The 16,327-nt window shown below is 44.0% G+C and overlaps 1 protein-coding gene across 7 annotated transcripts in view; it reads left to right on the top strand.

Annotated features, from left to right (window-relative positions):
• The window catches only part of dip2a (disco-interacting protein 2 homolog A), a 75,901-nt gene that overhangs the window by 41,381 nt on the left and 18,193 nt on the right, over positions 1–16,327 (top strand). For 4 of the 7 annotated variants that reach the window (XM_047600855.1, XM_047600854.1, XM_047600857.1 and 1 more), the window contains exons 2-7: positions 5,072–5,143; positions 8,934–9,053; positions 9,146–9,265; positions 12,609–12,872; positions 14,557–14,694; positions 15,468–15,509. In XM_047600855.1, coding sequence (XP_047456811.1) covers positions 5,072–5,143; positions 8,934–9,053; positions 9,146–9,265; positions 12,609–12,872; positions 14,557–14,694; positions 15,468–15,509 — 756 coding nt within the window. The remainder of the gene's footprint in view (positions 1–5,071; positions 5,144–8,933; positions 9,054–9,145; positions 9,266–12,608; positions 12,873–14,556; positions 14,695–15,467; positions 15,510–16,327) is intronic. The other 3 variants (XM_047600858.1, XM_047600860.1, XM_047600859.1) reach the window with 1 other exon arrangement.

Raw genomic sequence — 16,327 nt, 5'->3', positions numbered from 1 at the left:
TTTTTTTTTGTGACAGATTGTGGTTGAGTCTGTGGAGAGGTGCTTTTTCTCCATCTGCGCTTCTTTTTGATCCTCGTTCATATCTGTGCTCGTGTCTCTCTGGAGCAAAAGTTGTGTGTTTAAGAGACGTATAAAGCCCTGGTAGTTTGTGCCCCCTTTTTTTATTTTTATTTTTTTTGGGCTCAAGTCTGACGATGAGAGGAATCTCATCCTCAACACGCAGTGGAAATATTACAAGATTTAAACGTCTGTTTACAGTGAAGCCTAATCCAAATATGTAAAACTGACATTTGTTTTTCCGGGGAGCTAATGCTAAACGACAGCTGGCCACGTCCACTTCTGAGCCAACGCTGGCGTGCCTAAATATTTAGCTGAGGTTTTCGGTGGCTGAAGGGCAGACGGCTTGATTGTTGGCTTGGCAGGAGCGGTTGGCACTTTGTGGGTCAGACTGGCACATGAGCTGACATTATGGATGGGTGGGGCCACCTCTCTGGTCACTTATGAAGAGAGAGAGGGTTGGCCATGTGGTGCAGACACAAGGGGTTTTATTTCAGGGGGAAAAAATGGTCTGTTGGTCTGGAAATATGAACAAATTAGTTTTGCAGTCATCATCATAGCATGTGCGTATTGATTTTCTTTGACGTTTTTTTCACCATTTTCTAACATTTATAAACCAAATGATTTATTGATGAACGAGATCACATTAACTAATATTTAAATAATCAGTTGCATATCTTTTTATTTTTAAAATGCAACACATAGATGTGAACATGAGCACTTGAAACAAAAACATAATGTTGACACAGACAATTTGCTGTGTACAACACACAAAGACTCTGGTTTTGGAGGATCACCCTCACACGTCACACTTCAGACCATGAGATCTCAAACGTGTGTGTGCATTTCTGGTTACGTGCATGTGATGCCATGAGACAGAGTTGGGGAAAATACAGTATGTGAGCATATGACTGCGTATTTTAAGTTCACTAGAAGTAACGCTGCGAGTCACTGGTTCCATTCAGACTTTCATTATCTGTTCTTAATGTGTTTGCGCTGCCTTGTTGAGGAATGTGCTGTGTTTCAGTAACCCCCCCCTTCTGATTGAAGAGCTCCCTCTGAGGAGATGCAAGGTAATTCTCTAACGGGCCTCATCGGAAGAAAAGCTGCAGTCAGTAGCCAGCAGTCAATTACGCTCAATAGCCATCAGTCAATTATAGTCAATAAGACAAAGCAGAGGACAGCCGGCTTTCTAGCTGTCACTGTTTAGAGTGTCACAAGATTGACCATGTCTTTTTTTTTTTTTTTTTCTTTAAATTGGATTGAGGGCAGGGTGAAAGGAATGTTTACGGTAACAAGATTGGATAATGTGCCAGCAAAAAGGGAAAAAAAAAGAAAAAGAGTCTCCGGTAAATAACATTTTCTCACTTCGGATGGATGGAGGCTAGAATCACGAGACCAGTGGTAAAAATGTGCCCAGTAGACATGATATCCCTCCGTCGGTTTTTATTTTTCTCCTCGGCCGAAGGTAATTGAAGAGTACCTTGAGGTCAGAACATGACAGGAATGCCTACTGTGCGAGGACAGTGAGCCCTCGGTGGCTGAAGGTGGAGAGGTTAGGAGGGTGGAGGGATGGAGCGAACAAAAGAGCAGGCTTTTGATGAAGCTGGATGCTGGCTGAGAACCAGCTGAGCCCCTGTTATGAGAACCCGCCTCTGTCTCTCTTTAACACCTCCCTCGTGTGGGTTCGCTTTCCATTTTTGACACGTTAATTCTCAGGTCTCCTCCCAGGTGTGTTTGGAGAAGTTCTGGTTTCTTTACAGCTCATTCGTTCCCCAAACTGTAGCCGGCGTAGGAGGTCGAATGGGATCAAATGAAGCGTCTCCCGCTCTGATGTAAACACGCTGCACGCTACATCCTATCCATTGTGACGGTGCAGTTTAGCATAGGTTCTAAGCCCCCCCCCTCTATCCATCTTTCCATCTGTCTCCTCCCCTCCATGCCTTTATCCTCTCCCCCACCTCTGTTATTCCCCTGGCAGCAGGCCACGTATTGACCTTTGAATCCTGCTATTTTTCTCTTATGGAGCCACTCAAAGATCAAACACGGAGGGGAAACGGGGTCTCAGTCTGTGAACAATGCACACAGTACGTGCAAACATATGCATATTCAAACGCGCTTGCACAGGAAATATTGTGATCTTCTGCTGCCTCAGACTTTATTGTTTTCGTCGTCTTAGATTCGGGGTAAAGGGTCATCGCGTACCGTTGGATGGTTGAGTCCATTCCTCCATATTTAATGACTGAGCTGTTTGTTCTCAGATCAAAAGATTAGCTTCACCGAGACATAACTTGATGGATCAGTGTGTGCCGGGGTCTGCCGGGCCGCCGAGGCCGCTGGCCAGGATTTCGGAGCCGCCGCGGAGAATGGCCCTCTATTGTGTCGCTGTCAAGCCGGTCGGCCGCCGTGGTGTGCGAACACAGACGCGCCGGCCCGCACGCAGACGCGCACTGATGTGCACGCGAACGCGCTCGCACAAACGGGACCAGAAAGAGTCAGTGTCGGGTCAGCCGGCTCGGACCGCGGACAGCGATGTATTGTTGCTAGCCTCCATCTCTCCTGGATATTTAACAGTGAAGGCATTCATTTGTTAGTGGTGACTCAGGACCAGCGGGCAGCGCGGCAACAACACCTGCCTTCACACTACAACACTGTTGTGTTCAAGAGGCTCGGAGAGCAGAGAACAGGCAAAGACAGTTACATGTAAAAATATATATACATATACAATAGAGAATTGTGTAAAAGTAGAACTTGTAAACTGTGTGACTAGGTAACGCTCAGTTAAAGATTACATGTGTGTTGTGTACCTTTGAGAAATTAACAGCACACACCAAGAAGCAAGAAAATCAAGTATTCCCCAAGGCAGCGTTGAGGAATGAAATCACACGGGGAGACATTTAATCAACTTGTGCTCAGAGAGCCGTATTGAACGCTATTGCTTTCTCACTTGACCTCCATCCTCACGACCCCCGCCAAGAGACAGTGTAGCGAGCGCACCGTGATCTCTATTCAAGTGTCAGCGTCCCGTGGAAACTGACAACAGATCTCGCGCTGACTTTTCTCAGCGTTTCTTGCCTCCCTCGACAACAATGCGCCGCGCTTACCGCACGTTAACGCGAAGCGGCTGTTCGGCTCCCGACAACCCCTTCGTCTGCCTCCCCTAGTTTCCACGCGGCCCCTCGCCCGTCGCGGCTTCTGTTTGTTTACACTCACGTTTAGAGGTGTTGTTCGAGAGGTTACGTCGGGGGCGTAGCTGTGTGCTTACGGCGTGAATCAATACGTCTTTTGCCGACAAAGCAGCCTCCGCCCCGTCGGCCTCAGCCGGCCCCGCGGCGAAGTCTTCGACGCGGGAACCCGTTGACATCTCACAACCCCGAGGATCATCCAGGAGCAGCCGAGACGCTCCCTGACCTACTTCTCCATCTCCTGAACAGACCTAGAGTGCATAGTGCAGCGTATTTTGTGACGTGTTGATGCTGTGATGAGTTTCTTCCCTATCAGCTGCAGAGATAATGTGTTTTACTCTGTGGTAACAGTGATAAAGATGAACGTTTTTTCTTTTTTTTTTTTTTTTTGCATAATACTATAACCAACAAGTTATTGGAATTTGTTGCCTGTGGCTTATATATATATATATATATATATATATATATATATATATAGATATATATACATATATATATATTGGATTAATAGTTACTTGGTTAGTTTATATTTAAGATAATATATAAATAATCTAAAATACACCTTGTCTAGTGCAGTGACAGCATGAGTGAGACGGTTTTGTGTGGTTTTAGGTGCTCTAGGTGTTAAGATCCCCCTCACAGTATCATCAAGGAGGCATATAATCTATTCTGACAACATTTACACTTTCATGGACAACATTTCTCCAATCTAACAGTTTACATCGACACTAATAACACAGCGTAGTGTCCAATCTGCTGGAAATATAACCAGCAGATTCTGCTTCTGAATGATTCTTCATATTAGCCAGTGTCCTTGCGACGTCTGTGTTCATCCACACGAAGAATAAAGGCTCAGTCTGGGATTAAATCAAGAGACAGAAGTCATTACCAGCCTGAATGGCAAGCTTCCCAGGAGGCTTGGAACAACTTCCCTGACGAGCACTGCTGCAGAACTGTTTGTACCTGGATCAGCTGATGTTTGAAGGACACCGGTTCGCCGCGGTCACGTTAACCTGTTAAGACGTAAAAACTATCTGTGGTATTTTTAAAGCATATACTCGCTGTGCTTTCTGTACCTAAAACCTTCCGATTTGTTCCGCACGCTCCATTAAGAGAACCAAAACATTACCTCGCCTTTGAATTTCATCCTCTCTGTCTCCATCCGTCTGCATCCTTATCTCACCGTCTGGCCCTTCCCTTAAATTTTTTTTTTGTTTTTTTTTCGGTCTTCATTTATTGTACTTAAATGACCGGCATGGAAAAGTGTTGCAGCTATTAAAATCGCATGCGGCCCGATCTCATTTAACATACTGCTTTTTAATTATGTGCGGGAAGACGGAGGCGGATTCAATTTGTGCTGACGGCGGTGTTTTTTTACTTTTTGGTAAAAATACGGAGGGGGGAAAATATTCCAGGCGCACCAGACAAATGGTCTTTTAAATGCCTCTTGCTCAGCTGATGCCATCGTTCAAGTATTCGGAGGAAATTCTGCGCACAATCATATCTTTTTTCTTTTATTCTGGCGCGGTGTACGTGTACAATTGGAGTGTCGCTTCCTGTGTGTGTGTGTGTGTGTGTGTGTGTGTGTGTGACTAATAGAGGCATGTAGTTGGTAGGAGCGGGTCATCTGCTAACTCAACCTGCGTTTGGTGCCCCGCGGTGCCAGTGTAACCAGCCCGGCTGGGGCAGTTGTGCGCATACAGACACACACACACGCACACATAACACAGAGGCACGGCCGAGCTAATGACTCATCTCTCTGCCTCCCCCCATCTCTTTCTCTCTCTCTCACTGTCTGATCCTCTATTTCTCTGTCTCTGTCTGTTCAGGGGACATCACTCAGAAGGGCTATGAGAAGAAAAGAGGCAAGCTGTTGGCACCGTACATCCCACAGATTCAAGGTAAGGCACGGAGGCCCGGAGGGAATTCGCTGCCCACATCAGGTCCTTATGAGCTCTGACGGGCTTGTTAGCTTAGCGGTTAGCATAGCATCATCAGAGGAGCAGATGAAATGAGAAGAACTTCTTGTAAATGTGATAATGACGATCAGGAGAGTAGCTGTGTGTGATAATTTACTAGTAATAAAACAACCCTCGTTAAAGTATTTAAAGACACATACAGAAGACATATTCGAAAACAGATTATCAAACAGTATCAAAAATGTTTCTGGAGATGGGCATTTTGAGTTGAATAAATGTTTTTAAGATCGAAAGGTCGAAAAGTTTCCCGTGATTATCGCACATGACGTTAACCCTGGTTATTGTGTCTGTTTGTAACGCCACAGTCCCCCGTCGTACCTCATGTACTGAAAATTAAAATAAGAAACCGAGGGAACAAAGACATGACGGAGATTACGAATGTTTATCTGTGCTTGAATGATAATTGGTCTACATTTGGCTCCCAGGGGGATCTTAATATATTTTCAATCACTTCGTATGCTGCTTTCATAATGCTAAGCTCATGATTATACTTTTTACCCCAGCTTACAGAATGCTAATTATTTAGAGGACTCTGCTTGGTCCCAGGTTGCTTTTTTATCCCTGCGATCCTGGGTTGGGCTGTGGGTGTTTGCAAAGAGATTCATTCTGAAAAACAGGAGAGTTTGTCTATGTTATTTCACTGTATTGGGTGGATACTGTATATTTCTATATCTACAGTATTGGATATCTGCGTGTATTTTTAACCCCAGCTGTGCAGTCCGTCTGACCTAGCCTCTCCTGGCCTATAAATTGAATTCGGTTTGCGGTGAGCGAATGCTTCGTGCCTCTCCGTCCTCTATCTGGTGGGCCGACGTCCATAGCGGTCTTTGGTTTGGCCTGCTCTCAGAACACCAAATGGAAAGCAAGAGTCTAGTGCGGGCCGCTGGCTCAAGGCTTTCCACTGGAGTTAGCAGGGCTGTTATTTAGCTTGGACGGATCGTTTAATTCATTCTCTTGTGCCACGCATTGTTTGATCCACTGAGACTGGATCCTTAGGCCTAAATAAAGGGAAGTCTCAGACAGAGAGCAGTAATGGAAAGTCTTTTTTTAGGGGATGAGATTCCTCCTATGCAACGCACGCTTCCAGTAGAATGAATGGATGCGTTGAGATTTAATGACACATCTGTCCGGCGCGATGAATCAGTGGGTTAGGGTTTAACAGCTGAAGGTTAAAATAGTCCAATAGATTGTTGCCCTTTCCTGACCTCCAATCCAATAATTCATAAGCCGTTTTACTGCCTCATATTTCACAGTTGTCGTCCTTTGTTTATATGTCCATGTTCGGCCTTCACTTCACATGACCTTTAGAGCCAACATGAGAGACTAAATCAATCTCATGCTTTAATTGATTGCATCACTTTGAGCCTATTCAAGTTTTTCTTTTTGTACATCTTTAGTGACAACACATAAATATAATTTATACATCTGAAATCTCAGCTCTTGACAGGTGTGAAATTTCACAAGAGCCAATATTTATCCTTGTGTACATCTGTTAACTTGATGCTTTTCAGTAGCCTAGTGTGTTTGCTTTCTAGGAAGTGATAACAAACGTGTAATCAACCACCACGCCGCTGAACGCTGGCATCAGACAGGTGGTAAAAATTCATTAGGGCTCGCTGTGGGCCAATAACCAAGTGTTCTGTGACAGGGCACGCCTCCGATTGGCTCCGTGCGGTGTGTGTCTCTGAAGCGTGTTCTGCCCGGCAACCTGGTCTGGTGTCCTGGCTTGTTCTATAGACCCGTTTCCTCCGGGAGCTGAGGATTGGCCACCGTTGTGTGACTGGGTTGTCAGAGCGATGGAAGGAACCAGCATATATTAGTGCGTCTCTCCACGCTCGGGGGATGCGGCGTGTGTGTGTGTGTGTGTGTGTGTGTGTGTACGGGTGTGCGTCAGACTGCTGTGCGTCCTCAAATGTCCTCAGGCCTTATTTTACCTTGTGCAGTATTTGAAACTCGTGCTGTTGATTTAGTTGAAGCGTTGCAGCGTGTTAGCTGCTTCTGTCTGAGATTTGCTGACTGCGTGGAGCTCACTGATCCTCGCTAAGCTGCCGCTGAAAAACCGGACGGCCCCGGGAGTTGGCTGGCTGGCTGGCTGGCTGGCTGGGTGTCTGACGGGCCAGCCAGCTAGATCCAGCATCTCGCCGGCTGTTTGTTGTGGCCGGGACTCTGTTCCCAACAAACGAGGACACCCACTCTGTAGAGACCATAACACCAGAATCAACCCAGGATACTAGTGCTATTATACCACTAAATGACTGCACTTCCAAACACATTTACCACTACAAATTTCTGCTTGCTTGGATTATGTATGTGTTAATGCCATCAAATCTGCTATAACTACTATAGTTATAGTTATAGTAGTAAGTTATAGTCATTTTATGTGTAATTTGTTCTATATTTATACAACAGTTCATCAGTATCCTGGCAGCCAGACCAAACTACCTCCGTAGACAAAATATTTGTAGGGAAATGTTGATCAGGGGTCTCTCCATTGTAGACAGATTATGCTCCAGATAAGATCTGATGTGTCTAGTTGATTTTGTTTGCTGTGATTAGTTGTAGGACCATTGAGTTACATGCAGAGGTATTTTTTTTCCTCTTGCATTATTGAAACACACAATAATGAAATTGCTCGACTCTTAGTCTCGCTACGCCAGGATGCTCAACGACTCCTTGTTTTGTCAAAGACAGCGGACTTGAAAAAAAGTTATGATTTTCCCTTTGCATTCTGTGGTTTAGCTTTATTCTACTTAACCTGTGATGTGTGTCTTTGTTGTAATTTCTAATCTTGCTTTTTCACCCATGCAGCCTTTACTGGTAGAAAATTGTATTGTATTTAGTTTGTCTTTGGTAAAAACTAGACAGCTCTGTTGCTCTGAAAAATTCTGTCCTTCCGTGTTTTATGTCCTTCAGCTCGAAGTAACTACTAAGAAAATACATAATCTTTGCATGTATTTAAGGTTTTAACAACATGCTATGGCAAGATCATTTTAATTAATGGTCTGTTGAATTGGCCTGTTCCTCAATGTCAACATCCACTGTGCTGTGAGATAAATGTCCACCAGAATTCATTCTTGAGTTACTCATACCTACTGAGTGTTTATCCTTTCAGTGTAATTCAAATACATCACAATTTGAGCTTGTCCAGAAGAAACAAAGTCAGTGATTGGAGGATTTTCGTTTAACGGAGCTTATATTGAGACCTTGGGTTTCCCCTCTGTTCCTCACCACTAGTTAGTCAATGAAGCTCAAATGAGTATTGCATAAGCCGAATGATGCGTCATGCAGTACACAAGGAGGTTGACAAGTTTGAGAGTTGGATAATTTTAGAGTGCTCCAGTTAGAAGATGTTGTCTTTCTGACATTCATGGTGCTTAATCACCTCCTTTCAGTTCCCGCCTGTGTAATTTGCATTTGCTTCTCTTGGAACGTTTGGAGGCGGCAGGAAAGCTGTGAGAGAGGCTGGATTAATTAGTGAATACTTTCTCAACTCCAAGCTACTGTACTCAAAGAAAGCAGCCTAAGTAGGGATTACCAATAAGCTTGTGGATATTTGGTTGAGCAATATCCAGCACCGTTGCTTTATGTCCAAGTCACAATCTGCAAAATGGTTCTGATATTGATATTGTTGCATTTGAGCACTAGAGAAGGATATACTTGCTGTTCCTGTTATAAAATGACACATCCCTGCCTTGGTCTTGCTTCTATGCAGGTGTAGATCCATCTCTGCAAATTGATAACAGGATCCAAGCCTCCTCCCAGGCTGTTCTTCCAGGTTCAAAACACAACAAGTCTCGGGCTGCCAATACCCGGGATGAGCGCTTCAGATCTGGTAATGACATGTCCATACCGCCAAAAGCTTTTAAATGTCTGGTGTTCTTCTTTTATGCTAAACTGTGTTTGTGTTTTTTTTTTTTTTTTTAGATCTGCACACAGAAGCCGTCCAAGCAGCTCTGGCCAAGTACAAAGAGAGGAAGATGCCCATGCCCTCCAAGAGACGATCAGTGCTAGTTCAGTCTTCTGTCGAGGCATGCACCCCGCCAGGTGAGACCTCGGCTCCTTTAAATCGAACTGCCTGCTGGTATCAGAGTGTGTGCTGTGTGCACGCAGTGTTGGTTTATGTGTTCACTCGGTTGTTTCACATGTTCCCATGAGCACTGGTGTGTAGGGTGTTGTGTCCAGTGATCAAAAATGATGTTGCCAAGCATTTGCTACTGGAAAGAAAATGTGGAGACGAATGTGATGAATGTATCCATTCTTTGTGACCATAAAGGGCTCCGTTCTCACCGTTGTGTTCCCAGGCAGACCTTCCCACATGAATTGCATAATGGATGCGTAATCAGATTTTTAACGTTGTCTCAAAATGTCGACATTTTGCCTGAATTTATAACAGTTTGTGCTGTGTGGGCCAGCTCTTTTTAAATGTTTGTCATTTTACTACATTCTGCAGCTTTTTCTTTCGAGAGTTTCAAGGCCCGAAAGCCTTTTTGTATTTCTTTCAGTCGTGCGTAAACTGTGTAGGATTTGATAACAGTCTTTCACGCAGTGCTGTGACTTTATCATTGGTGTATAAGGTGGGGGGCCTTAAAGCCTCGAGCCTTGGATGAAGAGAGAGGACACAGCGGTGGAGCAAGTAACCGGATTAAGAGCTCAGACACTGGGGTTTGAATAGGACAAAGAGAGGGACTCTTCGTGGTTGTTTAGGGTTTCTCTGAGCGATCTACTGTAATCTACTTGGATGAGTTGTATAGGTATGTCTGACGGGCCGCAAACATCATACAGTACAAGCTAGATGGTCTGTTGCTCTGCTGCTTTTTAAAAGTTAATGGCAGCGGTTGTTGTCATTCTCTTTAGGAGCTTTCTGTTGTGTAAACTCTAAATGTCTGCACAAGAAGAATCAATAGTAATCCCTGCAAAAATACGGTACATCCATATCTGTCATACAATGTGTGTTTGATAGGAACCTTTTGTTCTTGCATTATCAGACACTAAGCAATGAAGAGTCAACCAGGAACCAGGTACTACACCGAAATATCACCACACCTACTGTGTTCATTATTACAGATGTTACAATTCCTTGTGCCAAGATCCGAGACAAAGCACTTTTTGACGCCCAGTACAACTGAAAAACTGACCAGCAGGTTAGCAGTCAGCTACCAGCTAGCAACCAACAAGAAGACACCAGCTAACTAGCCTAGCCAACAGCAGTAGGTAAGAAGTGATGGGATATGCGACTATATGTCAACCAACACTTCTCCTCTCTGCAAAACACATTTAGAAACCTAGTCCAACTGAAATCCCATGTCAGTTGGTACGCACATACATGTCCGGCTCAAAATAAATCGCAATGACTCTGGCGTCCCCTTGATTTTACATCTTGCACCATCGTCATGTTGAAACTTCAGTGTTTCTATTACATTGTTATATGCAAAACTAAAGCCATCTCTGCCTCTCAGCCTCTGCTGCGCATCCTTTTTAGTGCTAATTACTAAATGTTAACATCCTGTTAACAACTCTAAACCAATGAGGTGAACATAATAAACATCATACCTGCTAATTGTAACCGTGTTAACACCATTGTAGACACGTTATTCCGCTGATATTAGCATTTAGCTCAAATCCTTCTTCGCACTGGTGCCAGTCGACAGCTTTAATCAGTGAAAGTGATGGAACATGTATTAGATGGACCTGGTTTCTCTGATATAAATCAAAGCCACAGTTTTCATTTAGGCTGTCACCATTGTGTTGTTGCATCAGTCAATAGGATTGAATCTATTTTTTACTGATATAAGCCATTGAAAACCAGGTCAGGCTTTGAAGTGCTCAACCGAAGCTTGATTAATGTATCTGCTTTCATTTTACTGGTGCATGAGATCTCAGTATATCTGCCACTACAACTATCTGCCTTTCTCTGGCTCACCCTTCACTATCTGTTCTTGTTTTGTGTCCATCTTTTCTACAACAGATACCTCTGTTTTTCTGCTCCAGTATCTTTTCTCTTCCCTTTCACTTCTCAGTTTCTGCTTTACATTTGTTCTCTGACCCTCCCTTTCCTTCTTCCAACCGTGTCAAGGCTACAGAGATAGGGAGAAGGATTGAAGAGAGGCGCAGGAATAACAAACAGAATCATAAATGTGAGATAACCCCCACGTGTTCATGGGCTGTAGAGACATTAAATTGGTTTGTTATAATCTGACTGCCTTTGCAAGGCCAAGAGAAGCTTTAGGGAAGGAACAGTGATTTTAATAGTGTCTCAATTGCTGGACTTTACTTAACTGCATACTGTGTGTGATTAGTAGGATTAATTACACAAAGGCTCATTAGCTTAAAGAACATCCATCAGAAATGTGCAGTTCACACACACACACGCGCACACACAGTCTTGTTCTCTTTTTTTCTCAATCTCCATTTTCTGTATCTCTCACTCTCATCCTCTCAAGGTTGTTCACTTTATTAAACCTTTGTTTGGTGCAGTCTGCTCAAAGGCTTTAGTGAAATAGCTTGAGTTGTGTGAATGAATTTGTGCTTGTTTTGGAAGCCGCCGTCCGGGCGCCGCTGTTTACGTGGTCATTGATAAATAATGGGAAAAAGATGTGACCTTTGTTGGTGATTTTGAAAACCTTTGTTCTCAACTCGAGCATTTCATTCTCTGGAACGGGAGATGGCTTAGCCCTTGCACTCAGTTCTATGAAGCATACTGATGTAAAACTCGTTTGCTGGTGTGTAACTTAAGTGACAACACGTCTTTTCTCTTCTGGGATGTCGGCTGATGAAGTGGATTGTGTTCATTTTGCTTCCTGTTGCCCCAAGTGGTGTTGAACTCATTAGTGAGCTGGAGTTATAATAGAGCACTGCACTTTTTTTATTTTTTTACACAATTCTCTTTTAGGCTGCTGCTGTTTGTGTCTATATATTATGTGCAAGTACAATATGTGTCTGATTTTCTTGAAACAAAATTACCATCATCAGTTAGGTAATGTTCTTAAAGCATAAATGCTTTCAATTTATCTTTGAATATGATTTTGTTTGATGGCAGCAGCTCTACATACAAGATGCCTAATTATCTTCCCTTCTCTTGACATCTACAAACACTGTCATATATAAAACCTGTATAGCTACAGTGCCATAGTGTGACTGCTGTTTTTCCAGACAGTCTAATATCAGTCAAAAACCAACATCCATCAGTCTGTTAACTTCCATTTCCATCAAAATCGTGTCGTCATTCCACTGACTTATATGTACTTTGTCCAGTATGTATAAGTAAAATAATGTGTCATCTGCATATCATCTAACCCTTGCAGAAGTGTTTCACTGCTCATTCTCCCATCCTGTTTTTGTCTTGGGGTCACTGTTATGACGCTGCCCTGTCTTGACCTGTCAAACGCAGACACCTCCTCAGCGTCGGAAGACGAGGGCTCGCTACGCCGGCAGGGACGTCTGGCCACCTCCACGCCCTACCAGGGCCACGGCCACCCCGCCGTCGAGCACTGGTTTAACCGCGTCATCCAGGGTTCGTCCACCTCATCCTCCGCGTCATCCACTTCATCCCACCCGGGAGGGAGGTCCGTCACCAACACCACTGCCCACGCAGCCCTCAACGCCAACGCCGCAGCTACCGCACTTGCCGACCTCATGGCACACACCCAGCTCGGTCAGTGACACACACAGCCTCACACGGCTTCACAGATAGTTTGGCCGATGTTACGTTTTCTTTCTTTTAACGAGTTACCTACCCCATACTGGAATTAAAAAAAAAAAAAAATGTTGGATATTTAAAATTATTTCATTTGAATAGTGCCTCCTGAAGTTCAGGTTATAATCTTCACAAAACCATTAACTTCAAACACAGTAGCTGACCATGCTTGCAGAACCCTTTTTTATTAGCTGCACAGATATTCATTTTTGCATCTAGTGTAAAAATCTAAAGGCCGATTTTTAGACTTATTCCATTGTCTTCCTTTTGCTGATTTCAGCAAACGTTTTGCGAACACCATAACTGCTAGCCATTCATATATTCTGTCATATCAAAGGGAACATCTTAACCTGTATTATGTCGTACTGACTGTTTGCCTGATACTATAGCGTAATCGCAGACAGACAGCATTGTCCTTCACATTCGGAGGCCTTATCTCCACCCAGACACACTAAAGCGCTTGAAGTGTCGACAAGACAAAGGCAGCCAGCTAAGGAGTTTTAATTCATGTCTTTCTAATTAGTTGTCGCCGTCTGCCATCTCACTGTCATTCATTCATGTGAAAAAGCTCGCAGCCTCATCTCTGTCAAATTCGCTCGCTCCATGTAGCCATGTGAGTGTCACAAGCTAGTTAATAAGATTCAGTGGATTTATCACCGTCGGTCTCTCCGCAGCAGCAACGTGAGATGGTGATGTTGCTTATGTATGTGTGTCTGTGTGTGTGCGGTCGTGTGTGTTGCTATCCCAGCTCGTCTCTCCTCAAGGTTGCTGTCATAAAGTCGGAGTAGTGACTGGTCCTGAACGAAGCTATAAATAAATCTCACACATTAGCTCGTTCCCCGCAAAAAGCTAGACACTGACCACCAGCACGGCGCACAAACATTTCAAGCTAATGTGAGTAAGTGGTAGTTGGAGAACGCTCGGTTCTCGGAGCGAGCTGTCCGTGATTGCGTCGGTTCTAATAAAAGAGTTACTTTCCACTTTAGCATTTACCGGTTCAGACTTCCCACCGCACCATGCTGCCACTTCTAAAGAGCGATGTGCTATGGAGTACAACAGCTCAGGCATAAAATCTGAGTTTCTAAAAATTATATGGTTCAGTTTTATAGATCCTGTCGCAGAGAATGAATGGGGCTACATAATTTTAATTAATTAACACCCCTCTTACACCTTCACCAAAAACTAACCTTAAATATAAATCTGTTGCACTGGATTGTGAACAGGAGGCCCTAACAAAGATTTAGTCTTGGCATCATTTTCTCAACTAAATCTAAAAATTCAGGACAAATAAAATCTATCACCGTCTTCTCAGACTATTAAACATGTTTTACAGGCATTTTGTTCTATGTGGTTTTGTTAGTCACTGAGGGGAGTATATCTGCTGAAGTACTATTCATTCACCATCATGACAGGGAGTTAGGATGGAGGCGAAATGTGAAATTAGTCTCTTCTGCAGTTAAAGATTTCCAGATGACGTTAAAGCTCCTGGGCTCTCAGTCAAATCCCCAAGCTGTTGAGCATTTTTTATTATTTTATTTATTTATTTATTTATTTAAGTATAGTTTCAAATAATTTAGCTGCAACAGCCCAAACAAAGCTGGCAGTTTGACATTTTAACCCCCCGACACCCCACTCATCACAGATAACCACTCAGCGCCCCCAGACGTGACGGGGCTGTCGGAGCGCTCCTCGCTTCACGCGGAGCGGCCCCAGGTGGCCTCGATGCGAGGCGTGTCCCGCGGCTACAACCACCACACCAGCGTCATGGAGACCGCAGATGGTGAGTTTTCCTACTCGCGCACACATTTCCACACAGACACACAGGAAGTCACCTCCCCTCTCCCTTTCTCCCCTGCTGTCTGTCCCTCTGTCTTCCCCTCAGTCAGTCGGCCTGTCTGACTGGCACGAGCTACTCGCACGGTCACAGCACACTTCTCCAGTCCCCCCTGGAAAATCTGCTCCATTTCTACCTGATTTCATGTTATTAGGGACGCAATTCATCGTTTAAACAGCGCCTAGTCTTGTGTACTTTTAGCCATGTGAGGTAAAACGAGGATGGTGTCAACACACTACATGGAATCAGTGTATCGGTTTTCTCCTAAAATTAAGTATTTTTGAAACCTTTTAATTATTGCCTGCAGGAATTTGTGAAAGATGAAAATCAGGTTGACCAACACATGAAAGCAGTTCCACCGTCATCCATTCATCCTCATTCATTCAACATAATTCATAAACTCTAAACCAGCCGACCTGGCTGACACGCAAATGTGAAGGATGTCGTTAAATACATTTTTTAAAAGATGTCAGTTTTGTCCCAGTTTTTAACAAGATGCTTCAAATACACGACTCATGCAAGTTATTCTACGTGGTTAATTAAAGAGTGACGAAAAAACAAAACAAAAAAGAACAAGCCTTTGCGGTGCAGCAGCAGTCGGAGCTCTTCGCGAGTTGCCTCTCACCTACATGTGGCAGCTGGTAGACTTCTCACACGTTCGCACGCACAGAAAGTTCGGAGGCTTGTTTCATTGACATCCTGATGTGTCTCTCCTCTAGGCTGTGAGTGGAGAGGTGAAGGATCCCTCACTTTAATTGATGGTATTTATAACTGTTCCTCCAACTCTATGGCAGTCTGCTGTATGTGCACTCTGCTACGTGTGCATTTGTGTCAGTGTGTGTTTGTGTTTTCTGCCTCCGCCTCCACTGTCGGGTCTAGCACTTGTCCAGAATGTGCGTTTTACAAAAGATGAAAGCAAAGCTGCACTGAATTCAGTCACGCGGTGTTGTGTGTGTGTGTGTGTGTGTGTGTGTGTGTGTGTGTGTGCGTTTGTGAAGCTGAGTGTGTCGCAGAGGCTTTACCACATGTAGCAACTTCACGCTACGTCTGACCAGGTTGGTCCGTGTCGAGTCAGTGTGTGTGATTGTGTGGGTCTTGTGAATAATTAGCATGTATTCTTATCTCGGTCTGGAAAACCTGTCAGTTTGTGTTCCTCACTACATTGTGTGACACCAGACGTTAGCCTGCAGCCACGCAGCAGCTTCTTCGGTTGCAGACGCCTGGCACTGTTGGCATTTTGATATCAACACATGAACTGACACTGTGTTTGTTTGTCTTAATCACTCTCATAAGCACAGATCCTATTATTTTTTTAAATATTTGGCATGTAAAGACCAAAATGAAGCGTGAATTAATCCTACTGACTAAGTATTCTGTGTATGTGAAGCTACCAAACCTGTTCCTGTGACATTGATTTCCACTGTTGTCCACAGACGTTTGTCAAACTCCCTCATTACGATCACGATCAGAGGCACACTGTAATTTATTTCAGTCCCGGCTCGCCTGCTTGATTAATATACGTTAATCCGCGGCTGCAAATAGTCCCAAACAAGTACACCTAATGCAAATCCATCTCGTC

Source organism: Mugil cephalus, chromosome 12 (genome assembly GCF_022458985.1).
Source record: "Mugil cephalus isolate CIBA_MC_2020 chromosome 12, CIBA_Mcephalus_1.1, whole genome shotgun sequence".
In the NCBI taxonomy this organism is placed as follows: domain Eukaryota; kingdom Metazoa; phylum Chordata; class Actinopteri; order Mugiliformes; family Mugilidae; genus Mugil; species Mugil cephalus.
Note: the sequence above shows the minus strand (reverse complement) of the source record. Positions and strands in the feature narration are given on the sequence as shown.